The following is a 27,917-nucleotide window of genomic DNA, read 5'->3' as shown; positions in this document are numbered from 1 at the left end:
AGGATCCCGGGAGCCGGCGGCGGCGTGTGCGTGTGGCCCGGTGCGGGCGGCGGCGGCGGCGGCGCGGGAGCAGCGCGGAGCGGCGGCCGGTGCGGGCGGGCGGGCGGGCGTCATGGACGAGAAGTTGTTCACCAAGGAGCTGGACCAGTGGATCGAGCAGCTGAACGAATGCAAGCAGCTGTCCGAGTCCCAGGTCAAGAGCCTGTGCGAGAAGGTGAGCGGTGAGCGGCGCTCGGGCCGGGGCGGGCGGGCGGGCCCCGGCGGCGGCGGCGGCGGCGGCGGGCGGGGGTGCAACATGGCGGAGCGCCGGCCGCGACGCCCTCCGCCCTCCGCCGGGCCTGGCCCTCCGGCGCGCGGCGGCGGCGGCTCCCGAGCGAGCGGCCCGGCGCCCCCGGCCTCCAGCGCCCTCGTCGGTCGTCGTCGCCGCCGCCTAAAATGGCGCCGCTCGGCCGGCTCCGGGGCTCCGGGGCGGGGACGGGATGGAGATTCGGGGCCGCGGCGCGGCGGGCCGCTCGGCTATTGTGCCAGCCTCGGCCGTGCGCGCTCGGCTCCCGCAGCCGTCTTCTGCCGGGGTCCTCCTGCGAAAGGGGGTGACGGCGGAGGACGTGGCCAGCCCGGTGTCTGCGAAGGTCGCGGGGAGCCCGCTCTGGAGGGGGTGGGTGGGGAGTTCAACTTTTCGTACTTGGAAGAAACGGGGGGACCGGCCGGCGAGTCGTGGCTCCCTAATAAGGAGCTTGTGCATGGGAGATCGAGGGTCGGTTCGCCGTGATTTATATGCCGACTCGGGCTGAGGAGTGCGAACCCCTTCCCTGACAAACTCGGCGTTTTGCCCTTTATTTTTAGAATGAGTAAGGTAAACTGGGGCAAGGTTAAATTTTGTATCCTCGCGCTTTGTTGAAGAAAGTCACTTGACTGTGTTTCCGTGGCGGCAAGTAGCCGGGGTGGTGGTCACTCTGGCGCCGGTTTCCTTGTCTCGGGGGCTACTGAGAAGGGCTTGTTGCAGCCCGTGTAGGAACCCTGAACTTTGTGTTTTGTGCCACCATCTAATTCCGTGGGCTTTTCTTTAGAGGCTGGAAAAAGACGTTGGCTGTCAGCTGTGTTGTATTTTTAACGTTTTGTCGATTCAGCTTTCTAAAGTATATAAAACTTTATTTTAATGCAGAGTCGTGGAATGCTAGTAGTTCGTCTTAGTGAAGAGAATTTTTGGAGCGCTCCTTTGTGCTTTGTGAAAATCAGGTCCATGAGTTTGATTTATATTCTTTTTTTTATTTTCACAATTTTTATTAACATTTTCCATAATTATAAAAAGTATCCCATGGTAATACCTCCCCCCCCCCCGCACTTTCCCCTTTGAAATTCCATTCTTCATCGTATTACCTCCCCATCTCAATCATTGTACTTACTTATATACAATACCAACCTATTAAGTACCCTCCTCCCTTTCTTAATTTATATTCTTAAGATAACTTTTCAAAAACTCCTAAGGAAAGTTGAGGTAATAAGCCAAATTTAAATTTATTCATCCCAAGCCTAGACAAAACTTCACGGCCAGTTGAATTGGCACATCTGCTGGAGTTAATTGTTTAATTTTGGTTTTTCAAGTTAAGGTCTTGATCTAGCCCAGGTTGACCTAGAATTCACTATATAGTCTCAGGGTGGCCTTGAAACCTCAATCCTCCTCCCAAGTGTTGGGATTAAAGGTATGCTCCATCACACTCTGCTTGAATTTTTTTTAATACTATGTACTTATTTACTTTAGAGAGAGAGAGAGAAAATGGACACTCCATGGCCTCCAGCCACTGAAAAGGAACTCCAGGTGCATGTGCCATTTTATGCATCTGGCTTATGTGGGTCCTAGGGAATCGAACGTGGATCCTTTGGCTTTGCAGGCAAGCACCTTAACTGCTAAGCCATCTTTTTTTGTTGTTGTTGTTTTGAGGTAGGGTCTCGCTCTAAGTCAAAGCTGACCTGGAATTCACTATGTAGTCTCAGGGTGGCCTTGAACTCACGGCGATCCACCTACCTCTGCCTCCCGAGTGCTGGGATTAAAGGCGTGTGCCACCATGCCCGGCCTAAGCCATCTTTTATTTTTTATTTTTATTTTTTGGTTTTTCAAGGTAGGGTTGGTCTCTACTCCAGGTTGACATGGAATTCACTATGCAGTCTCTGGGTGGTCTTGAACTCATGGTGATCCTCCTACCTCTCTGCCGCCTGAGTGCTGGGATTAAAGGTGTACGCTAGCATGCCCAGCTTGAATTTTTTTATGAGTTTTAGAAAAATAGTTATTCACTTATTTGAGAGAGGTGCAGAGACAGGCAGGGGTCGGGGGCCGCACCAGGGCCTCCAGCCACTGCAAACGAACTCCAGACTTATGTGCCACCCTGTGTGAGTCCTGGGGACTCGAACCTTGGTCCTTAGACTTCATGGGCAAGCACCTTAACTGCTAAGCCATCTCTCTCCAGGCCCGGCTTGAATTTTTAATAGTAGCAATCATTGTGTGGTGGTAGTGTTTTGGTTTGTTTTAGTCTGAGTCTTCCTGATTATCCCTGGCTGTCCTGGTACTGGCTGTGTAGACCCAGATCCCAGCCTCCTTGCAAAGTGCTAGGTAACAGGTGTGCACTGTCATGCTCCCCTTGAATCTCCTGTTTTGACCTTTAATTCCCTCACATCAAATGAGATCGGTATTTTAAATGTTTGGAAATAAGCCTTTAAAATTACTTAATAGCTGGGGCTGTCTGGGATGGCCTCCTGGTTGGAGTTGGATCCCCAGCACTGCTCAGTCAATACTTAATGTGTATTTTGAGTCAATAAGACAACTTAGTCATTTGTGAGGAAAGCTTTGGAAAGAGCATGGTGTAGCTGTGAGACCACTCTACTACTAGTTAGACCTGGTCACTCACTGGTCCTCTTCCTGTGCATGAGTCACTGTGACTACTGTGGGACAACTGATTTACTCGATCCTTATTTCCTGACTAAAGAATTAAAACATGTTGTGAGGTCACTTCAAATGTGAATTAGCACTTCTAAATTAGTGCTTTGTGTTATTGAATATCCAGGATTACATCTGTTGTAAGGAGGCCAAAAAGCAGTAAAGAACAAATTGCACACATTCTCCAGGAGCTTGGAATCTGCTTGGAGATGTTGGTGTGGTGTGAACTGAGTAGGGAGAGATTGAAGTGGGAGGTGTGTTTTGGAGACTAGACGGGAATGTTTGTATTGGGTGCTAAGGTGGGGGGTGGCTGAAGCCTGAAGGGTCTGTACAAGTTCGTTGTTTCCACTCTGAGCTCAGACTAGCCAGGCTGATTTGTTTAGATGGGTTTCTCTGTGTCCAGATTTAGTTCTGTGAACCAAAAAAGTGAATAATGCTTGAAGCTAGGTGTCACACAAAAGTTCCATGAAACAGATTGGATTTTGGTGAAATACTGTCACCACTCTAAATGTCTTTAATTTGTATTTAAACTTTTGAGACTATATAAACCTAAAATAAACGAATTTGACAAGTTTTGAGATCTTGATAGCTCTTTTTTTTGTACAAGTCCTGCTAGTAAAACAAGTTACATTTCACCAATATATTTGCTGCTCATTGCATTTATTTTTTTAAATATTTTGTTTATTTTTACTTATTTATTTGAGAGTGACACAGAGAGAAAGATGCAGTTAGAGAGAGAGAGAGAATGGGCGCACCAGGGCTTCCAGCCACTGCAAATAAACTCCAGACGCGTGTGCCCCCTTGTGCATCTGGCTAACGTCCATCCTGGGGAACTGAGCCTTGAACCGGGGTCCTTAGGCTTCACAGGCAAGCGCTTAACTGCTAAGCCATCTCTCCAGCCCTACATTTATTTTTTAATTAACTTTTACACATACACATGTGTGCTGGATTCCCCAGGGTCTCTTATAACTGCAAATGAGTGCTTGTCAGGCTTTACATGGGTGGCTGGAGAATTGAACACAGGTAGGTAGACTTTGCAAGGAAATGCCTTAACTGCTGAGCTCTAAAGCCCAAATTTTTTTTGGGGGGGGGGTGCTTGTTTTTTTCAAGTTAAGGTGTCATTCTAACCCTGACCTGGAACTTACAGCCATCCTACTACCCCTGTCTCCCAAATATTGGGATTAAAGGCATGTGCCACTAACTGGGCAAATTCAGGTTTTTTTTATTTTTGTTGTTTTGTATTTTCAAGGTAGGGTCTCACTCTAGCCCATGCTGACCTGGGATTTACTATGGAGTCTCAGGGTGGCCTCAAACTCACGCGATCCTCCTACCTCTGCCTCCCGAGTGCTGGGATTAAAGGCGTGCGCCACCATGCCGGGCTTAAGTTCAGGTTGTAAAATATATTTTTATTTGGGGCTGGAGAGATGGCTTAGTGGTTAAGCACTTGCCTGTGAAGCCTAAGGACCCCGTTCGAGGCTAGGTTCCCCAGGTCCTACGTTAGCCAGATGCACAAGGGGGCGCACACATTTGGAGTTCATTTGTAGAGGCTGGAAGCCCTGGCGCGCCCATTCTCTCTCTGTCCCTCTATCTGTCTTTCTCTCCCTCCGTGTCTGTCGCTCTCAAATAAATAAATAAATAAATTTAAAAAATATATATTTTTATTTGCATGTATGTGTGTGTGGCATGCAAGAGTCTTACTGGGGCAAAAGAGCCCCATTTTTTAATGTCCAGCTTTCCATGGTGGCCAGGGAATTGTACCTGGGCCGGCAGGCCTTGAGCCTGTGAGCCAATTTTCTGACCCCTTAGTTAAATGTCCTTTTTGGGTTTTCGAAGTAGGGTCTCACTCTAGTCCAGGCTGACCTAGAATTCACTATGTAGTCAGTCTCAGGGTGGCCTTGAACTCACAGTGATCCTCCTACCTCTGCCTCAATGCTGGGAGTAAAGGCATGTATACCACTAAGTCCCATTTACCTTTTTTTTCCTCTGGGTTCTTTTGAGGTCAGGTCTCACTTTGTATCCCCACTCTGACCATAAACTCATCCATCCTCCTACCTCAGCCTTCCAGATTCTAAGATTAGGGCTTGCCCTACTCAGGAGAGCTGGAGAGATGTTCCATATTGGTTCAAGGCCTTTTGCCTGCAATGCCTAAGGATCTGGGTTAGATTCTCCAGTACCCACATAAAGTCAGATGCACAAAGTGGTGCATGTATCACATGTATCTTGAGTTGTTTGCAGCAGCCAGAGGCCCTGGTGTGGTTTGAATGTTGAGAACAAACCAGTGGGGATGTGTGTTCCAGATTATTTTTCTTTTGATTTCAATAAGTATTCTTAGAGATATAATGCACGTACTCCAATAGATTAAGTGATTTGGCCACAAAAGCTAAAACTAAGGTTGCCTGGGGAGGTAGGAATTCTAATCCCAGTGTTCTAGGCTTGCCTTAGAGATCTTTTTTCTGGGGTGCAGGTGAATTGGGGCCAAATGAAATTGTAGAATCAATAATTCTGTAAAGTGAAGCATTATCTGTCCTGTTTGAAAGCTTCCATTCATGTCCTATACTGTTGTCCTACTTAATTATTCCCTCAAGTAAGATTGGTGAAATGAAAACCTTAGGTCATTTTCCTGCCTTAGATAAGTATAAATCATGATAATGGAGTTTTCAACTATTACATAAAGTGTAACTTTTGCATAGCTAATGTCACTTACTAAATAACTTTCTTTTCGCCTATGTAGCTTCCTTCTATAAACATGTGTGAGATGTTTTATGATCTCCCAGCCTGGAAGTGGTACTGTAGATTTGGGTTAACTTAATGAGAAAACTATTCTAATCACATAAAAGGTTCCCCCAGTCCTCCCTATTTTCTTTGTTGGGGGCTAAGAGTTCTTTGTCTTCAAAACCTGGCATTAAAGGTGAATCGCATGCAGTAGCAAGAATGACGGACCCCGGAAACCACCTTGTTGCAGACCTGTAACCCCAGCTACTTGAGCTGAGGCAGGAGGATTGGGAGTTCAAGGTCCAAAAGATGAGTCCTGGGGAATAAATGGGGTAACATTTATCTATGTGTACAGTCTAGTGTTCCTCTATTTTATGAAGCGAATTTTTTTACATTGTAAGTGGGATGCCAAGTATCCTTTGTTTAGTTGGAAGAAGGTAAGGTAGGGAATCCAGAAGATACTTGGAGTTTGGTTTGAGGTGATGGTGGATTCTTTTTTGAGGATGCTGAAGAGAGACAGACCAGCACTGCTTTTGACTGTTTGTCTTTGTTATTTCAAGGTAGGGTTTCACTCTAGTCCAGGCTAACCTGGAATTCACTGTAGTCTCTAAGTGGCCTCCCAAGTGCTGGGATTTAAAGGCATGCACCACCATGCCTGGCTGGACTGTTGATCTTTTTTTAAATTTTTCAAAATTTATTTATTTATTTATTTATTTGAGAGCGGCAGACACAGAGAGAAAGATAGATAGAGGGAGAGAGAGGGAATGGGCGCGCCAGAGCTTCCAGCCTCTGCAAACGAACTCCAGATGCGTGCGCCCCCTTATGCATCTGGCTAGCGTGGGACCTGGGGAACCGAGCCTCGAACCGGGGTCCTTAGGCTTCACAGGCAAACGCTTAACCGCTAAGCCATCTCTCCAGCCCTTTTTTTAAATTTTTGTTTATTATTTATTTCAGAGCAACAGAGAGAGAGAGAGAGAATGGGCATGCCAGGGCCTCTTAGCCACTGCAAATGAACTCCAGATGCATGTGCCACCTTGTGTATCTGGCTTACATGGGTCCTGGAGAACTGAGCCTTGAACTGGGGTCCTTAGGCTTCACAGGCAAGCGCTTAACTGCTAACCCATCTCCAGCCCATTGACTGTTTATCTGTTTTAAAAAAATATTTTTTTTTGAGAGAAAGAGGCAGATAGACCAAGAGAGAATGGGCACACCAGGGCTTCCAACCACTACAAACGGAACTCCAGATACATGTGCCATGCTGGCTTATGTGGTTAATGAGGAATTGAGCCTGGGTCCTTAGGCTTCACAAGCATGCACCTTAACTGCTAAGCCATCTCTCTAGCCCTAAAAATATTTTTATTTGCAAGCAAAGGGAAAGAGAGAATGGGAATGCCAGGGCTTGCCACTACAAACTCCAGAATTCCAGATGCATGTGCGACTTTGTGCATCTGGCTTTATATGACTCAAACCCTAAGACATCAGGTTTTTCATTCAAGTACCTTTTACCTTTTAACTGCTGAGCCATTGCTTCATTTTTGTTTTTTTCGGGTAGGGTCTCGCTCTGGCCCAGGCTGACCTGGAATTCACTATGTAGACTCAGGCTGGCCTCGAACTGACGGCGATCTTCCTTACCTCTGCCTCCCGAGTGCTGGGCTTAAAGGCGTGCGCCACCACGCCTGGCCACAGATGTACTTTTTAAAGAAGCTATTTAAGCAATGACCACCTTCCCATCCTAATCCTAGTACAGGTCAGAATCTTTCTTGGGCAGGACAGCTTTTCAGACAACAATGAAAATTTTAAAAAGTGAAGGAAAACTGAAATAAGATAAACAGTTAAAGCTGAGCATGGTGGCACGCCGTCAGTTCGAGGCCAGCCTGAGTCTACATAGTGAATTCCAGGTCAGCCTGGGCCAGAGCGAGACCCTACCTCGAAAAACCAACCAAACAAACAAACAAAAAAAGTGTATCTGTAAGAGTGAATGGGTACACCAGGGCCTCCTGCCACTGCAGTAGAACTCCAGACACATGTACCACTTTGCATCTTGCTTTGCATGGGTACCAGGGAATCAAGCCTGGTTTGTTGGGCTTTGCAGGCAAGTCCTCTTAGCCTCTTAGCCATCTGCAGCCCTGTAGCTTTTGTTTTTGCTATGGAGTAGAGTATGCTAAAGAAAGGAGGTGGTGTCCATTTTGGGATCAGCTGCTTAATTTCATCACAGTTCAGCGCTGCCACCTCCTTGTATATTGGGATTACATATTAGAATGGAGGAGCAGAACAGTGAGAGATGTCTGTTTCCCAATGGGGGGCAGCATACCCTCCTTCTAGGGTCTTAACTTGCAGTTTTGGGCTGCACACTGTAACCTTGACCGGCCCGAACTCCCTATCCTTCTGTTTTAGCCTGCAGAGTGCTTAGGTTGTACCACCAAACTTGGCTTTGAAATGTAGTTGTTTCTTTTTTGTGTCTTTTGTCGTTGTTTGTTTTTTTGAAGTAGGGTCTTGCTGTAGCTCAGGCTTGTCTCAGACTCACAGTAATCACAGCAAATTGGGGGGGTGTGTCACATGTCTGGAGTTAATTTGCAGTGGCTAGAGGCCCTGGTGTGCCCATTCATACTCTATCCATATATGTGTATATCTTTGTGACCTATTATCTATATAACAAGCAGTAATGACCATTACCCATTTCTCTTGAGTAACTTTTGACTTAGTAAAAAACACTTAGTTGCTGTTTCAGGACGGAACAGAATTTCAGTGATGGAAGAAACCCAAAAGACCATCCAGGCTGTCATCTTGTACAGATCAGGCTAGAAACAGACCCAAAGTGGGTGAATTTTGTATGTGAATTGCATACTAACTTATTCTTATATGGAAGTAATTGAAATGGCTTAATTTATTCGCTTATGTAGGTTTTTAGTAGAGAGAGAGAGATCAGTTCTCTTGTGCAAGATGCATTGCTTTCATTGTTGAGCCATCTCCATAGCCCCTATTTTTATTCATTTATTTGTTTGCGTGCATGAGGAGGTTGTTCATCTGGGCCCTTTGTTGCCATAAATACCAGACTCTCTTGTCACTCTTTTTAGGTTTTAAAAAAATATTTATTTATTTATTTGACACAGACACAGAGAGAAAGAGACTGTGATAGAATGAGAATGGGTGCATCAGGGCCTCCAGCCACTGCAAACAAACTCCAGATACATGTGCCCTCTTGTGCATCTGGCTTATGTGGGTCCTGGGGAGTTGAGCCTCGAACGAGGTCCTTAGGCTTCACAGGCAGGTGTTTAACTGCTAAGCCATCTCTCCAGCCGTCTTGTCACTTTCTGCATCTAGCTTAACTGGGTACCTTGGAAGTTGAGCCTGAGTCAGCAGGCTTTGCAAGCATATGTCAATATAATGGCTTTACTAGTTATTCCTTTGGGTAATTTTTATGTTTTCTTCTAAAATATCCTTAAAGTTATACCAAAGTAGTAATGTTAAATAGAACACTTTAATTTCTTTATAAAAAGGGTTGTAATACCCTGATTAAAAGTAGTATGCTTGGGGCTGGAAAGATTACTCAGTGGTTAAAAGTACTTGTGGCTTAAAGCTGGTCATGGTGACGCACATCTTTAATCCCAGCATACAGGATACAGAAGTAGGAGGATCACTGTGAGTTGGAGGCCATCCTGAGACTACATAGTGAATTCTGGTCAGCCTGGGCTAGAGCAAAACCCTACCTCATAAAGAAAAGAGGGCTGGAGAGATGGCTTAGTGGTTAAGGTGTTTGCCTGCAAAGCCAAAGGATCTGGGTTCGACTGTCCAGGACCCTTGTAAGCACAAGGGAGTCCTAAGCATCTGGAGTTCGTTTTCAGTGGCTGGAGGCTCTGGCCTGCCCATTCATTCTCATTCTCATTCTCTCTCTCTCTCAAATAAATAAATATATATTTTATGAAAGGAAAGATACACAAAACAAAAAAAACCTGGGCATGTCCTGCACTTGGATATAATCCCCCCCCCCCAGGGGCGCAGGTAAGGCCAGTGAATCTCTGGTACCCTCTGATGGGTGTGCACATCTGCACACACATATACACTACCCCCCCCCCCCCACACACACACAATTTTGTACTTCAGGGGCTGGAGATGTGTTGTGCTCGGTGGTGGAGTGCTTGCCTGGCATACGTGAACACTTGGGAGGTAGACAGGAGGATCAGAAGGTCAAGATTATCCTCATCTACATAGTGAGTTCAAGGCCAGCCTGGGAAACACAAGACCTTGTGTGGGGTTGGAGTTAAGTTGCTCTACTTTAACAAAGATTGAAGCCTGGTGTGGTGGTACATAACAAAATCTCAGTACTTAGGAGACTGAGGCAGGAGGATTGCCATGAATTTGAAGCCAGCTTGGGTTACCTAGAAACAGACCTGCCAGAGCTAGCAAACTGTCTCATGATCAGTAATGATTGTCAAAATTGCTTTTTTTTCACAAAATGTTTTAAATTTTTTTTGAGGGGTGAGGGGAGAAGGAGGCAGATAGAATGGGTGTGCCAGGGCCTCCAACCACTACAAAGGAACTCCAGGTGCAGGTAGGATTTCAGTGAGTTTGAGTCTACCCTGAGACTACAAAGTGAATTTCCAGGTTAGCCTGGGCTAGAGCAAGACCCTACCTTGAAAAAGAAAGGTCTGTGTAAGCCAGATGAGGCCCGAGTTCAGGCCAACCTGGACTGTGTAGGGTAAACCTGTTTCAAAAATGAAATGGTTGGGAATGCAGATCAGTGGCCCAGCCCTTTTAAACATAAAAGAAAGTTTCTGGTTTCTTCCTGATCTCTCAAGTAGCTAGCATCGAAATCCAAAGATTGAACCAATATTTGAATTTGAAATGAAGTACATGTTTTTTTTTTTATTTAATTTTTTGGTTTTTCATGGTAGGGTTTCACTCTATAGCTCAGACTAACCTGGAATTTACTATGTAGTCTCAGGGTGTCTCATGGTGATCTTCTTACCTCTGCCTCCCGAGTGCTGGGATTAAAGGCGTGCGCCAACACACCTTGGCCATCCCCACCTTTTTATTTGTGTGGGTGGGGATTGACTCACTATGTAGCTAAGCTGGTCTAAAACACACTATGTTGTCCAAAGTAGCCTCAAATTCAGGATCCTCCTGCTTTAAGCTACTCAAGTGTGGAAATCACAGGCATGAATTACCATGCAGGTCTACTAGTATTGACCTTAACATCCACAGTGAGCACCGTGTGATCCTTGCTGACTTAGCTTGATGAGAGTGCTCCAGAACCATTGCTGCTTGGGCTGCAGGGGCGGGTAACCCCGCCTCTAGTGGCTGTGGATGCCTCTGTCCCTGTGACTTTCAGAGACCCTGCTTTTGGGGAGGCAGGAGCTTCCTTCTGCACCGCTTGCCTGTTCTCAGGTGCTGCCATGTCACACGCGGAGCTCGGGACAGTCTCAGGTGTCAGCCTCACCGTCCACCTTGTTGGCAGTGTTTCTTGCTCACCACTGTATTTAAGGGCTTGCCGGCCTTCGATTCTGGCGATTTTCCTGTCTCCACCTCCCATCTTTCCACAGGAGGGCTGGCATTAAGGACTGACTTTACATGGCTTCTGGACACCTGACATCAGTACTCATGCTGTGTGGCAAATGTTTTATCCACTGAACTACCTCCCCAGGCCCATTTTGCTTTTTTAAAAATTTAATTTAATTTTTAATTTATATTTTTTATTGACAGCTTCTATAGTTAGACAATAAACCATGATATTTCCCTTCCCTTCCCCACTTTCCCCTTCACAACTCTGCTCTCCATCATATCTCCTCCCTCTCCATTAGTCTCTCTTTTAATTTGGTGTCATCATCTTTTTCTCCTATTAATGAGGATCTTGTATAGGTATTGCTAGGCACTGCAAGGTCTTGAATATTGAGGCCAATTCCTTTCTGGACAGTTGACCCATCTTACTTTTTAAGTGTGTTATCCATAAAATAGAAATATATAGATGTGTTGTGCAGTCCTTTTCTACAGTATAAATAACAAGAAATGATAGTTACTGTATGCCCTTAAGGAAATTATGTCTAACTTGGTGAATCTGTTGTTAGTACATTAATTTTTCTTTTAATTGCCTTCCTTCAAACGTCCTAATAAGGGGCTGGAGAGATGGTTTAGTGGTTAAGTGCTTGCCCGTGAAGCCTAAAGACCCTGGTTCGAGGCTCAACTCCCCAAGACCCATGTAAGCCAGATGCACAAGGTGGTATATGCATCTGGAGTTCATTTGCAGGGGCTGGAGGCCTTGGTGTGCCCATTCTCTGTCTGCCGTTCTCAAGTAAATTAAAGTCCTGATGTGAAGCCGGGTGTGGTGGCACACACCTTTAATCCCAGCACTCGGGAGGCAGAGTGAGTTCGAGGCCACCCTGAGACTCCATAGTGAATTCCAGGTCAGCCTGGGCTAGAGTGAGACACTACCTCGAAAAACCAAAAAAAAAAAAAAAAAAAAAAAGTCCTGATATGGATGAGTTAGAGTGGTTTACACAAATCTACTTTGATTTCATGTTACTTTGATGGTGAAGATGCCCCACATAAGAATTCCAGCATACAGGACATTTCCTTTATAGTTGATTCGCTTATAGCAGTTGAAAATGAAGTTATAAGATACCAGAAGGCAAACCCAGAATACCAAAAGGATGTTGATAATAAGCTAATGTCCCCAAAGATTTATGTCAAGAGTATCTGCAGAATATTTGGGTTTTTAAGATAACAGTTTTACTTAAACAGTTCCTTATTTCTAATTTTAGCCTTATTCTAGAAAGTTCCTATCAAATCTTTTTTTTTTTTTTTTTGCTTGATCTATTTAATTCCAGATGATACCACCTGAATTGCAGGATTCTGATAAGTTAGAGTTCGGCATTAATTACATAGTTTTACAAATTGAATTTTAATTCTTTTCTCCGATGATTATAGTCACTGAGAAATTTGGTGGCCTGGAAAAATGTTTTAGTGGAAGCAGAAATGGTTGGCGTGGCTTTGGCTTCAATGCAAACATAAAATGAACAGCACTTTCATTCGGAGTCAAAGTGCTGGAATGAAACAGTGATTATTTAAAACCACCCTAAAACTAACATTGGTGAAGTTGCTTTGAAAAGCTGGTTCTGTCATGTACTTTATTATGCTAGAGCTGTAATTGTATAACCACCTTTGAAATAGGATGGTGGATGGAGGGAGGCCTGCAGGCTTTAGAGGTGACCATTAGAGGGGCCCATCAGGAGTGCATAGACTTCTCACGCCAGCCCTCTGTAGCATAGCGCCTCTCAGCCCTCTCTTATTTTCCTAATTGCGCAATAATCTTCAATAGAGACATCTAGCAGATAGTAAATCATCAATAAGTTTTTATTGACTGGATGGTAGCTTCTTTTTAAAAATTACTTATTTATTTTGGGGGCAGAATGGGCACATCAGGGCCTCTAGGCACCGGAAACAGACTCCAGAAGCATGTGCCACCTTGTGCATCTGGCTTTATGTGGGTACTAGAGAATTGAACCTGGGTCTTCAGGCTTTGCAGACAAGCGCCTTAACTGCTGAGCCGTTTCTCCAGCCCCTGAATGGTAGCTGCTGCTTGTACACTTAAAAGTGACATTTGAAGGCTGGAGAGATGGCGTAGCAGTTAAGGATCACTGTGAGTTTGAGGCCAGCGAGGAAGTACATAGTGAATTCCAGGTCAGCCTGGGCCACAGTGAGACCCTACCTCAAAAACAAAACAAAACAAAAATTGTATTTCAAAGTAGGGTCTCACTCCAGCCCACACTGACGGGGCCTGAACTCAACATAGTCTCAGGCTGGCCTCCAGCTTACAAAGATCCTCTACCTCTCTGCCTCCCAAGTGCTTGGATGAAAGGCTTGTACTGTCCTTCCCAACTTTAAGTACTTTTTTCTAAAAAAGTATGTGTGTTTGTCCATTTAGAAAAGAAATGAAGGCTGGCTCTAATAGCACACACTTTTCTATTTTTAGCACACACTTTTAATTGCAGTACTCTGGAGGCTGAGTTCAGACCAGCCTGGGACTACATGGAGTTAGTTCTATGTCAACCTGGGCTAGAGTGAGACCCTGCCTCCAAATAAAAAAACAAAAAGACAAAAGAAATAGAACAAAGTTGCAAGGGGAGGGTATTACCATGGGATAATTTCTATAATCATGGAAAATGTTAATAAAAATGGTGAAAAGAAAAAAAAAAGCAGCCTTCCAGCAAAAAAAAAAAAAGAAAAGCAAGAAAAGAAAAAGAAATACAACAAAGTAAGCGGAGAAGTTTTGATGTCTAAAGAACCTTTTGTGACCTAGGAACCTGGAGTACCTTCTTAATGCTAGAACTCCAAAGCCAAGAAAGTGGCTCTTTCATAGTTTCATAGTGTGGATGCCAATGATCCAACTTAGATGGAAAATCGGAAGGTACTTTGTTAAGCGTAGAAACTCCTGATGCTGGTGAGTGAATGAGCAACTGGGTATACATCCTCTGTGTATAAGGGGTGGGGTAGTCGGTGGACAGAATCTAACTATATCTTATTTAATGAGATCAAAAATGCCTGTGGTTTTATCTTACACGAAATCTACCCTTTACGGGACATTAAGTGTGAGGAAACTTACCTTTTTTGTTGTTGTTGCTGCTGCTTAATGCTAACTGTATCATTTTTTTCTTCCATCTGTAGGCTAAAGAAATCCTGACAAAAGAATCCAACGTACAAGAGGTTCGATGTCCAGTCACTGTCTGTGGAGATGTGCACGGGCAATTTCATGACCTCATGGAACTGTTTAGAATCGGTGGCAAATCACCAGATACAAATTACCTGTTTATGGGTGATTACGTTGACAGAGGATACTACTCAGTGGAAACAGTTACACTGCTCGTAGCTCTTAAGGTAATTTCAGTTTTCTTGCTTGAGCCGTTGGAACTGGGTAAGGCAGCCCTCTTTGTGCTCTTTTCCAATTCTTTTTTTTTTTTTGGTGGTAAAAAGGGGTTTATTTTGGCTTACATGCTTGAGGGGAAGCTTCATGATGGCAGGGGAAAACAATGGCATGAATAGAGGGTGGACATCACCCCCTGTCCCACATAGGTGAACAACAGTAACAGGAGAGTGTGCCCAACACTGGCATAGGGAAACTGGCTATAACATTCATAAGCCTGTCCACAATAATACTCGTCTCCAGGAGGCTTTAATTACCAATTTCTGTCAGCTGGGGACACTAGCATTCAGAATACCTAAATTTATGGGGGACATCTTAATCAAATCACCATATTCTGCCCCTGCCCCATAAATTGATATCCATACATGATATAAAATACAATGTATTCAGTCTAACTTTAAAAGTCCCCATAATTTTTAAATTTTTATTAACATTTTCCATGATTATAAAAAAAATCCCATGGTAATTCCCTCCCTCCCCACCCCCACACTTTCCCCTTTGAAATTCCATTCTCCATCATAGTACCTCCCATTACAATCATTGTACTTACATATATACAATATCAACCTATTAAGTACCCTCCTCCCTTCCTTTCTCTTCCCTTTATGTTTCCTTTTCAACTTACTGGCCTCTGCTACTAAGTATTTTCATTCTCACGCAGAAGCCCAGTCATCTGTAGCTAGGATCCACATATGAGAGAGAACATGTGGCGCTTGGCTTTCTGGGCCTGGGTTACCTCACTTAGTATAGTCCTTTCCAGATCCATCCATTTTTCTGCAAATTTCATAACTTCATTTTTCTTTACCACTGAGTGGAACTCCATTGTATAAATGTTTCACATCTTCATTATCCACTCATCAGTTAAGGGACATCTAGGCTGGTTCCATTTCCTGGCTATTATAGATTGAGCAGCAATAAACATGGTTGAGCATGTACTTCTAAGGAAATGAGATGAGTCCTTTGGATATATGCCTAGGAATGCTATAGCTGGGTCATATGGTAGATCAATCTTTAGCTGTTTTAGGAACCTCCACACTGTTTTCCACAATGGCTGGACCAGATTGCATTCCCACCAGCAATGTAGAAGGGTTCCTTTTTTTCCACATCCCCGCCAACATTTATGATCATTTGTTTTCATGATGGGGGCCAATCTGACAGGAATGAGTGAGATGGAATCTCAATGTAGTTTTAATCTGCATTTCCCTGATGACTAGTGACATAGAACATTTTTTTAGATGCTTATATGCCATTCATATTTTTTCCTTTGAGAATGCTCTATTTAGCTCCATAGCCCATTTTTTGATTGGTTTGTTTGATTCCTTATTATTTAACTTTTTGAGTTCTTTGTATATCCTAGATATTAATCCTCTATCAGATATATAGCTGGCAAAGATTTTTTCCCATTCTGTAGGTTGCCTCTTTGCTTTTTTCACTGTGTCCTTTGCAGTGCAAAATCTTTGTAATTTCATGAGGTCCCAGTGATTAATCTGTAGTTTTATTGCCTGAGCAATTGGGGTTGTATTCAAAAAGTCTTTGCCCAGACCAATATGTTGAAGGGTTTCCTCTTTTCCAATTCTTCATCTTCATCCCAATGTTAAATTTTAGAACAAAGTTCCACATGCAGGAATGCAAGCAATGTGTGTTAGACTTCACCCTAGGCTCCTGCCTGCTGAGTAAGGGGACAGTTCAAAATGCAAACATGAGAAAATGTACAGGATTTGAAAGATATTAGAGGGCTGGTCAATTAGTGATTTTAGTTTAGTAAATTAGTTACAAAGAGGTAAAATAATTAAATTGATGTGTTACAGAAGTTCAAATATCAAATTTTGGAATATTTATACTCCGACAATCCAATGAGAATTCTACTGAGGAAGAATTTAAAGAGGAAAAGAACATTACATAAAAATAATTGTAGCATTATCCTTAATATTAGAAAAATTGAATTAAATACACAACAGTGTGTGGATATCTAGATTATACTTTATCCCAGCACTTCAGAGGCAGAGGTAGGAGGATGTCTGTAAGTTCAAGGCCATCCTGAGCTACAGAGTAAATGCCAGGTCAGCCTGGGCTAGAAAAGACATCCCCCGCCCCAAAAATGTGCTATTTGTGGCTTGTAATTCTTCTTGGGTTGAGAGTTGGCCATCCTAGGCTACATAGAAAGCTCTAGAACAGCTGACTAATACACTGAGATCCTGCTTAAAAGAAATACTAATAGTTCAAAGAAGTGGATGCAGCATGTGAAATGCATAGATGACAACGAAGCTCAATGAAGGTGGTTTCCAGGCGGGCTGCTGCTTTCTGCCTTTCACCTGTAAAAAGTGTTTGACTTGTATGTTTAAAGTAGAAGCTTCTCTCCCCTTTACCTAGGCAACAGACTCATTTTTATTACAAAATATTCAGAATTATAAGCCTTCTATCATCAACTTTTCTAATGTTAGAGAAGCAGTGGGATCTGGTTTTATTTAGCAGGAGATGAATTTTAGGTGACTGATAGGTGAATTCTGTAAGGAACTGCTACTCTGAGGAGTCCACTCATCCAGCAGTCTAGTCTAGATTGGGCGGTGAGAGGTTCCTGTGGTGGCTAATGCTATGGAAGGAGCTGGTAGCCCGGTCACATGCAAGGAATGTGCTGTCTTTAAGAATTTATGCCCAGGGCTGATGGCGTGTTGCTGTGTTGTGCTCTGCAAACATAAACACCTGAGTTCAGAACCCTGGCACCCTTTGGGAAAGCCGGGCCTGGCAACGCACTTCTTTGACCTCAGTACTGAGCAGACAGGAGATAGGAGGATTACTGTGGCTCATAGTGTTCCAGTCCTAAAAATAACAACTCTGGGTTCAGTGAGCTACCTGTACTTGGGTAAGTAAGGCAGAGCAGAGCAGTAGAGTAAAACACCAGGTGACTCCTGGCCTCCTCATGCATGTGCATGGGCACACACATCTGCATACACACCATTAAAAAAACAAGGTGTGGGGGTTGGAGAGGTGGCTTAGCAGTTAAGCGCTTGCCTGTGAAGCCTAAGGACCCCGGTTTGAGGCTCAATTCCCCAGGACCCACGTTAGCCAGGTGCACAAGGAGGCGTACGCATCTGCAGTTTGTTTGCAATGGCTGGAAGCCCTGGCACACCCACTCTCTCTCTCTGTCTCTCTCTCTCCCTCTTTCTATGTCCAATAAATAAATAAGAACAAATATTAAAAGATCAAAAAAAAAAAGATGGCTGGGTGTGGAGGTACATACCTTTAATCTCAACACTCAGAAGGCAATGGTAGGATTTCTGTGAGTTCAAAGCCAGTTGCCAGCCTGAGAGTACATAGTGATACCCTACCTTGAAAAAAAAAGAGGGGGAGTTTAGGGAGGTCACAGATTTAGGGAAGAAAATGGAGAACTGTTTTAAGTCAAGGGGAGAAGCCTTAAGAAGACAGACAGCTGCTGACACCTTGATCTTGGATTCCTTTGGTGCTGGATCGTGTAGTAAGTGAATAGTGGAGGAAAGGATGGCCCTTTCAGCAACTAGTGTTGGAACAAATGGATCATAAACCTAAATATAGGAGCAAAAGCTTTAAATGTTGGGCTGCAGAGATGGTTCAGCAGTTAAGGCACTTGCCTGCAAAGTCAGAGGACCCATTGCTTGACTCTCCCAATCCCATGTAAGCCAGACACACAAAGTGATGCAAGCACTGAAAGTTGCACATGGGCACAAGGTGTAGTGTGAGCGTCTGGCGTTCAATTGCAGTGGCTGGAGGCCCTGGCATGCCAATTCTCTCTGGCTCTCACTCCCGCTCATTAAAATAAATGAAATAAAAGGCTAATCTACCAGGCGTGGTGGTGCATGCCTTTAATTCCAGCACTTGGAAGGCAAAGGTAGGAGGATCGCCATGAGTTTGAGGCCACCCTGAGACTACATAGTGAATTCCAGGTCAGCCTGAGCTAGAGTGAGACCCTACCTTGACAAAGCAAAAACAAAAACAAACAAAATGGCCAATCTGTTGGGCTAGCCTCAAAAAAAACAAAAGATATAAATGTCTACAATCAAATGTAGGAAAAGGGCTGGAGAGATGTCGTAGTGGTTAAGGTACTTGCCTGCAAAGCCCAAGGACCCATGTTTGACTCCAGATCCTACTTGAGTCAGATGCACAAAGGTGAGGCAAGCACAAGGTCTCACATGCCCCCTAGGTGTTACAAGTGTCTGGAGTTTGATTGCAGTGGCTGAGGCCTCCATGCCAATTCTTTCTCCCTCCCGCCCTCCGAAATGTAGGATAACAATGTTTATGATTTTAAAGCTCTGTTAATATTTATAAGGACAGTGATCGTGGCCTAAGGACACCAGTCAGTAGAGGTTCGATTCCCAGGACCAGAAAAGCATGGTGGTGTGTGCCTGTGATCCTAGTGTGTAGAAGTGTGGTGCTTTGATTCAGGTGTCCCCCATCAACTTAGGTGTTCTGAATGCTGGGTTCCCAGCTGATGGAATTTTGGGAACTTGGAGGCAGTGTACTTAGTGTTGGGAGTGGGCTTATGGGTGTTATAGCCGGTTCCCCCTTGCCAGTGTTTGGCACACTCTCCTGTTCCTGTTGTCCATCTTATGTGGACTAGGGGATGATGTCCAGCCTCTGCTCATGGCATCGTTTTCCCCTGCCATCATGGAGCTTCCCCTTAAGTGTGCAAGCCAAAATAAACCTCTTTTTCCCATAAGTTCCTCTTTGTTGGGTGATTTCTACCAGCCAGGTGAACCTGACTGCAACAGGAGGTAAAGAGAGGAGGATCAGAAATTGAAGTTTTGGGCCAGAGGGATGGCTTAGCAGTTAAGGCGTTTGTCTGCAAAGCCAAAGGTTCGATTTCCTCAGAACCCACATAAGCCAGATACACAAGGGAGGGGGTGCATGTGTCTGGAGTTTGTTTGCAGTGGCTGGAGCCCTGGCACACCCATTCTCTCTCTCTCTCTCTCTCTCTCTCTCTCTCTCTCTCTCTCTGTCAAATAAATGAGAATAAAATATAAAAATAATTTTAGAAAGAAATTGAAGGTTAGCCTTTGCTATATAGTGACCTTGCGGCCAGCTTGGACTACATGAGATCCTGTCTCAGAAGCCCACAAAGTTCTTCCAAAGACATAACAAAGAGTATGTGTTTGTGTTAAGGTTTTAGTATCTTCTTGGTACTGGGAATTGAACTGAAGGCTTCTCCCAATTCTAAGTACATGCTCTATCACTGAGCTATATTCCCACCCTCAAATTTTTTTATTTATTTAGTTTTTTGTTTTTTCAAGGTTGGATCTCGCAGTCTCATGGTTTTTTTTTTTTGGTGTGATCTTTCGAGATAAGGTCTCACTCTAGCTCAGGCTGACCTGGAATTCACTGTTGTCTCAGGGTAGCCTCGAACTCAATGATGATCATCCTGCCACTACATCTCAAGTGCTGGGAGCTGGGATAAAGGTGTGTGGTGGCGCTTGCCCTTCATCCCACTGTTTGAGGGTGTGGAGGTGTGGGAGGCTTGCTGTGAGTTCAAGCTGGCCTGGACTATAGAGTGACTTTCAGCTCTGTCTGGGCAAGGCTAAGACCCTGCCTCAAATGCACGTGGGGAGGGGGTCTTAACAAGACTTTTTGTTCATTTATTTTTTGAGGTAGGGTCTCATTTTAGCCCAGGCTGGCCTCCACTCACAGCCATCTTGCTACCTCTGCCTCCCCAAAGTTGAGCAAGATTAAGGTCATGCACCACCATAGCCTGCTTAACAAGACTTTTAAGACAGTCTTACTGTGTAACCCAAGCTGGCCTCAAACTCAGTATTTCTTCCATGGCTTCCTGAGTGACAGGGTTGTAGGCACGTGCCACTAGGCCTAGCTTAAGAGATTGTTTAATTTAGTTTTTAATTATTTGCCTGTGTGTGTACACCTTCCAGGGCCTCTTGTCACTGGCAAATGAATATCAGACATCTGGGCCACCTTTTGTATCTGGATTTCATAGGTAGCTTGGGGCTTTAACCTGGGCTGGAAGGCATTTGCAAGTAAGCACCTTTAACTGTTGAGCCATCTTGTCAGCCCCGAAGACATAATTTTTTTCAATTATTTATTGACAATTTCCATAAATACAGATAGTATACCATGATCATAATCCTCAAAAAACCATCCTTTCCTTTCCCCTCCCAATCCCTTCTCCACTGAATCCCTTCTTTCCAACCAATCTCTCTTCCACCTTTATGACATCAGTTTTTTCCTCCTGTTAGCAGATATGTAGGTACCATCAGTCACTGTGGAGTCATGAATATGAAGGCCACTTTGTGCCTGGATGACTGCATTGTAAGCAGTCTTCCTTTGCTCTTAGCATTCTTTCTGCCACCTCTTCCCCAATGCAAGACTCCCCCCCCCCCCCAGGTAGGGTCTCACTGTAGCCCAGGTTGACCTGGAACTCACTGTGTAGTCTCAGGGTGGCCTTGAACTCATGGCAATCCTCCTGTGAGCCCGGAGCAAGACAAATTTTAAATATTCTTATTTTGAGAGAGAAAGAGTTGGAGGAGGGACATCAGGGTTTCTGGACACTGCAAATGAGCTCCCTACGCATGCACCACCTTGTGCATTTGGCTTCCAATGGCACTGCAGATCCTGGGTCCTTTGGGTTTGCAGCCAAGGACCTACACTCCTAAGCCATCTCTCCAGCCCATGATGTAATTTTTAAATGGGCAAAGTACTTAAGTAGATTCATTACCTAAGGAGATGCAGGTTTAGGAAATGTAAATTAAAGCCATAATGAAGTACCCTCCTTTTCACATTTGTTAGTACAGCAATAGTCAATAATGGTGATAGGGCTGGAGAGATGGCTTACTGGCTAAGGCACTTGCCTCGAAGCCTTAAAGACCCAAGTTCAATTCCCTAGTACCCATGTAAGCCAGATACACAAAGTGGTGCGTGCATCTGGAATTTGTTTGCAGTGTCTGGAGTCCCTGGTGTGCCCATTCCCCCACCCCTCTAATAAATAAAATACAATATCTTTAAAAATGATGGCAATAATAATGCCACGTACAGGTGAACATGCAGAGAATTAGGATCGTCATGCATTGTTGAGAATGTGAAATGGCCCACCCTTGTTTGAAAAATTGGGGAATATACCTACCATATGACTTCATAAAGGATCGTTGTAACAGTTATTTGTGATAGCCAGGGGAGGGCAGAGGAGGGAGCCCACAAAAGTAGAAACCATCACAGCTCATATTGCAGAAACAAAATGGAGGTGAGCATGGTGGCTTGTGTCTATAATCCCGGCTGCAGGGAAGCGGGGAAAGTTGGTCCCCATGAGTTTAAGACCAACCTGGGCTATAAAGTAAATCTTGTCTGAAAAGAAAAGGGAAAAGAAAGCTAGGAACTGGAATGTAATGCAGTGAGGCGCTGTGACTGTAAAGGGGAATTCCACACTGATCAGTGGTACAGTGTGGATGAACTTCAGAAATATTCCAAGTAATAGCACAAAGGCTATGTTTTGTTTTTCTACTTATATTGCACTTCTAGAAAAGGCATTCTCAGGAGACATATTGGTTGCCAGGAGCTAGGAGAGTGGGTGGGATTGGGGAGTGACTGCAGATAGGCATAAGGGATCTTTGAGAGGGGTGAAAGGGCTCTAAAACAGGCTTGTGATGGTGGTGGTTGCATAACCAATTCACTAAAAGCTGTTGGTGTGGAGAAAATTCATACCAGGTCTTAAACTCCTTAGTTCATACTTCACATAAAGTTGGTGGCAGAAGTTGGTTTTAATTGAGATGGTATTGGCAAGCATCTTAAAATGTTTGTAATTTCAGTTCTTTATGATGTGGGGATATATTTTGTTTTTGCAACAAAATTGGAATTCTGGGTTTCTCTATAGAAAGTTTCCTGAAATATCATTTTAGTTTTTTTGTTGTTGTTGGGTTTTTCAAGGTAGGGTCTCACTCTAGCTCACCCTGACCAGGAATTCACTATGTAGTCTCTGGGTGGCCTTGAACTCATGGTGATCCTCCTACCTCTGCCCTTCGCAAGTGATGAGATTAAAGGTGTACACCACCACACCTGCTGTCATTTTGATTTTTGAAAGAGCCCAGCTGTTTGATATTTTCCTTTTTGTTGTTTTAGGTTCGTTACCGTGAACGTATCACCATTCTTCGAGGGAATCATGAAAGCAGACAGATCACACAAGTTTATGGTTTCTACGATGAGTGCTTAAGAAAATACGGAAACGCAAATGTTTGGAAATACTTTACAGATCTTTTTGACTATCTTCCTCTCACTGCCTTGGTGGATGGGCAGGTTTGTTCATCTTCACGCTCACTGCTGATGGGCACTGCCTTCTTTCTTAGTGTTCAGATGCCACTGGCTTTTTGCTCAGCCCCTTTGGGCTTTGGTTTATTTAATATACATATATATATATATATGTATATGTATATATTTATTTATTTTTGAGGTAGGGTTTCACTCTAGCCCAGGTTGACCTGGAACTCTCTCTGTAGTTTCAACTCAAAGCAGTTCTCCTCCCTATGCCTCCAGAGTGCTGGGAATAAAAGCGTGTGTCACCATGCCCAGCTTTGGTAAATATTGATGGCTTCTTTTTTTTTTTTTTTAATTTTCTCTTTGTATCAGATACCAACCTGTTTTGGGTAGAAAATGTAGCCCATTCAGGTTTGGAGGTAATTTTTCTGAATGAGTGTAAGATGTAAAGATGCCAGGATGTAGATGCCAGGATGTAGTTGCCAGTCCTAGTAGAGGCGTACTCAGGAGGCTTACAGGAAAGCCCTGTGCTTGTGAAGATACTAACTGGGCCTTTGGCAAAGTTAAGATTAGAGACACATTTTGTGGGAGGAGCTAATTGAGTCTGCTTACCATGGGGATAATTTGTCAGGAAGAAAGGAAAGGTGGCCACCTGGTAGGCCCATGTGTGGTGAAACGATGACTGGGCAAACGATGGATGCTCTTGCCTAAAGCTTAGTCCAGATTATGTTATAGTTTCTCTTTGGTGAAATTAACATTTTCAATAAACCTTTTCAGATCTTCTGTCTCCATGGTGGTCTTTCACCATCCATAGATACACTGGACCACATCCGAGCACTTGATCGCCTACAAGAAGTTCCTCATGAGGTTTGGCTTTTGTTTGCTAAATTCTTGTCAGAAAACCTTTTCATAAGAGGAAAAGTTTAATTGTAAATTGAATTTATATTCTTTAATCCTCAAAAGCAACCCTAGAAGATGTAAGTGCTCTTATTAAACCCCACTGTTCAGAACAAGCTTAGAAGTGTTTCACTGTCACAGTATTTGTGAGACATTACATTATCTTCACCTGTCTTACCAGTAACTCTCACTGCCTGATATTGAAACTTGCCCACAGGCAGATAGATGAGGGATATGTTGCTATTGGGGTGTCATCTGTCCCTCAACAAAGACTTTGAGAAATGGCTTTTATTACTGCAAAAATTTATTACTGTTTTCAGTGAATACCATTCAAAAATTCCTTTGGTGAATGCTATTTATGCTCAGTTACCCAAATCATGAACTTGGCCTTTTTGTAAAAGATAGCTTCTAACCTGGATCTGGTTTTTAGGGCCCCATGTGTGATTTGCTGTGGTCAGATCCAGATGATCGTGGTGGTTGGGGTATATCTCCTCGAGGAGCTGGTTACACCTTTGGCCAAGATATTTCTGAGACATTTAACCATGCCAATGGCCTCACGTTGGTGTCTAGAGCTCACCAGCTGGTGATGGAGGTATGTATGTTCTGCTTTTTGAAACATGATTTGCTTCTTAGCCACTTGAGAGGAGTTCTGCACTGTTAACTCATGAAATATTAAAAACATTCTTTCTAGAGTTCTGACAGAGTGGAAACCTTTTTCATTGAGTTCCCACAAGTACTCGAATCAAGCCTGTGGTGGCTAGCACAGGTCACATGTATTTTCAGGGAATTTCTAAAGGCTTGGATTGTGTATGCATGTTGGAGAGAGATGAATCACCCTGAAATGTTGAGGCGGTCCTTGGGTGATTGTGACTTGAAAGAAAAAGCTAAAGGAAACATGCCAGGGTTCTTTATAAAAACACTGATCAGCTTTTTTGTTTGTTTTGTTATACTTTTTGTTTTTCAAGGTAGGTTCTCACTCTAGCCCAGGCTGACCTAAAATTCACTGTGTAGTCTCAGAGTAGCCTTGAACTCCCAGCGATCCTCCTACCTCTGCCTCCCAAGTGCTGGGATTAAAGGTGTGTACCACCATGCCCAGCTTTGATTAGCATATTTTTAGAATTAAACACTATTAAAATTTTGTGATTATTGTCAGTCAAATCTGACTTAAAGTTAGGGAGAGGAACTTGTGAGTGTGGGAAGATAGCTCAGTGGGTAAGAGAGTCTTTGCTATGCAGACCTGAGGGCCTGGGTCTGATTCCCAGGGTCCATGTAAAATGCCTGTAACCCCAGCACTGAGGTGGTTAGAGACAGGAGGATGCTTGGGGCTTCCTGTCAGCAAATCTAACCCAAAAACATACAGACTGTCTCAGGGAAATGAGACACTCCATGTCCTCCTGTGGCCTTCATGTATATATGTGTGCTCAGGGACACATGCACCTGCATACACTGTACATACCCTACACATAGACACAGTTGTGGGCAATGTAAAACACAAAATGTCACAGAAATAGCTCATGTTCAGGTGGCTCCTTTGGGTTTTGCACAGCAGACACTAGGGTGGGTATTTCGCTTACAGCTGAGCAGTGACTGACTAACACAGGAGCCTTCTGCTGTGACTGATGAGAAAATTAATATTGCTCTGCTCTCCTGAAGGAGATGCATTAATCAGTTTTCAGCCACTGCAGCCAAACATGTGATCAGGTGCTTGTTTGGGCTCGTGATTCAGGACTCACTTTCTTTCCCCTTTTCTTACAGGGTTATAACTGGTGCCATGACCGGAATGTAGTAACAATTTTCAGTGCTCCAAACTATTGTTATCGCTGTGGCAACCAAGCTGCAATCATGGAACTTGATGATACTCTCAAATACTCCTTGTAAGTATTGCTTCTCCATCCCAGCACTTGTTTCCCTTGTTCAGTAGTTAGTTTTCATCATATAGGCAAGTGTGCACAGACTCGTTAAATGAAGTACGATTACAATTCAGGTTTTAGTTGGAATAGATTTTCAGATCTGCAGAAATTAAGTTACCTTATATAAACTACTTACAACTTTTTTCTTTTTTTTTTAATTTTTATTTATTTATTTATTTGAGAGAAAGACACAGGGAGAAGGAAAGAGAGAGAGAATGGCCTTTCCAGGGCTTCCAGCCACTGCAGATGAACTCCATACACATGTGCCACCTTGTGCATCTGTCTTATATGGGTTCTGGGGAATCAAACCAAGGTCCTCTGGCTTTGCAGGCAAGCACCTTAACCGCTAAGCCATCTTTCCAGCCCCAACTTTTTTCTTCTTCTTGCATTTGTGGTGTGTGGAAGTGCTAATGGAGGCCAGGGGTTGATGTTAAATGTCTTCCTCATTCACTCCACTTGTGAGACATGATCTCTCACTAAATCTGGGCTTTCAATATTTGGCTAGTCCTCCTGACTGTGCCTCCCCAGCACTGGGAATACAGGTACAGACCACTGCACCTGGCTTTTACAGCGGTGCTAGGGATCCGAACTGTGGTCCTCATGTTTGCACAGCAAGCACTTCATCACCCCCAAGCCAAAGCTCCAGGTTTTAATTGTATGTACGGGCCCTCCAGGTACTCCAGCCACTGTAGACAAACTCCAGATGCCTGTACCCCCTTGTGCATCTGGCTGACGTTGGTCCTGGGGAATCAAACCTGGGTCCTTTGACTTCTTTGACTTTGCAGACAAACGCCTTAACCGCTAAGCCAACCATCTAGCCCCTAAACCTGTTTTTATTATGATGTAACTAAAGTATATTTGGAGGCTGAGAAATGAGGTTCAGCATGTTAAATTTTTTTTTTCTAATATTTCATTTATTTATTTGGGAGATACAGAAATAGGTAGAGAGAGAGAGAGAGAGAGACAGACAGACAGACAGAATGGACGCACCAGGACCTCCAGCCCCTGCAAACAAACTCGAGATGCATGCGCCCCCTTGTGCATTTGGCTTACATGGTTCCTGGGGAATCGAACCTGGGTCCTTTGGTTTGCAGGCAAGTGCCTTAGCCACTAAGCTATCTCTCCAGTCCTAAAAGAATTTTAACATACTTAGTAGAATCCTTATTTCAGAGCATCTGAGGAGCCCCCATTGGCTGGGTGGGTAACACCTGTAATGCTAGCAGGAGTGTCGGAGGTTACAGTCACTCTCAGCTGCTAAGTGAGTTCAAGGCAGTCCTTGGCTGGTTGAGACCATGTCTTTAAGAAACAAAACAAAACTTAAATGTATGATTATCCCACAGTAGGGCTCTGTGAGATGAGGTCTTGCTTTGCAGTTGGCCTGGAAGTGATCTTGTTCCAGCCTGTCAAATGCTGAGCTCCTAGGCGCGTACTGCTGTGCCCAGCTCTGCGATAGAGGGCTTTTCCAGTGTGGCCTGCTGGGGTGGGAAGGAAGGACATGCACACAGCTGAAAAGATGGCAGGCCTTAGCTTTGGTTATTACCACATGGGTGTATTGTGATAGAAACAGTAAATCTTGTCTTGTTTTCTCAGCTTGCAGTTTGACCCAGCACCTCGTAGAGGCGAGCCACATGTTACTCGTCGGACCCCAGACTACTTCCTGTAATGAAATTTTAAACTTGTACAGTATTGCCATGAACCATATATTGACCTGATGGAATGGGAAGAGCAACAGTAACTCCAAAGTGTCAGAAAATAGTTAACATTCAAAAAACTTGTTTTCACATGGACCAAAAGATGTGCCATATAAAAATACAAAGCCTCTTGTCATCAACAGCCGTGACCACTTTAGAATGAGCCAGTTCATTGCATGCTGAAGCGACATTGTTGGTCAAGAATCCCGTTTCTGGCATAGCGCTATTTGTAGTTACTTTTGCTTTCTCTGAGAGACTGCAGATACTAAGATGTAAACATTAACACCTCGTGAATACAATTTAACTTCCATTTAGCTATAGCTTTACTCAGCATGACTGTAGATAAGGATAGCAGCAAACAATCATTGGAGCTTAATGAACATTTTTGAAAATAAGTACCAGGGCCTCCCCTCTACTTGTGAATTTTGAAATCGTTTTGTTTATTTTCAGGGATACCATTTAATTTAATTGTATGATTTGTCTGCACTCAGTTTATTCCCTTCTCAAATCTCAGCCCCGTGTTCTTTGTTATTGTCAGAAAACCTGGTGAGTTATTTTGAACAGAACTGTTTCCCCTCCTGTAAGACGATGTTACTGCACAAGAGCACTGCAGTGTTTTTCATAATAAACTTGTGAACTAAGAA

General features: G+C 43.9%; 1 protein-coding gene across 1 annotated transcript; it reads left to right on the top strand.

Moving 5' to 3' along the window:
• Positions 1-111: 111 nt before the first annotated feature.
• Ppp2ca (protein phosphatase 2 catalytic subunit alpha) lies at positions 112-27,917 on the top strand. The gene is made up of 7 exons (XM_045152919.1): positions 112-214; positions 14,300-14,509; positions 22,644-22,817; positions 23,553-23,642; positions 24,103-24,264; positions 25,428-25,546; positions 27,173-27,917. The coding sequence occupies exons 1-7, from the start codon at positions 113-115 to the stop codon at positions 27,243-27,245; spliced, it is 930 nt and encodes a 309-aa protein (XP_045008854.1). The 5' UTR covers position 112; the 3' UTR covers positions 27,246-27,917.

Source organism: Jaculus jaculus, chromosome 6, assembly GCF_020740685.1.
Source record: "Jaculus jaculus isolate mJacJac1 chromosome 6, mJacJac1.mat.Y.cur, whole genome shotgun sequence".
NCBI classification, from domain to species: domain Eukaryota; kingdom Metazoa; phylum Chordata; class Mammalia; order Rodentia; family Dipodidae; genus Jaculus; species Jaculus jaculus.
Note: the sequence above shows the minus strand (reverse complement) of the source record. Positions and strands in the feature narration are given on the sequence as shown.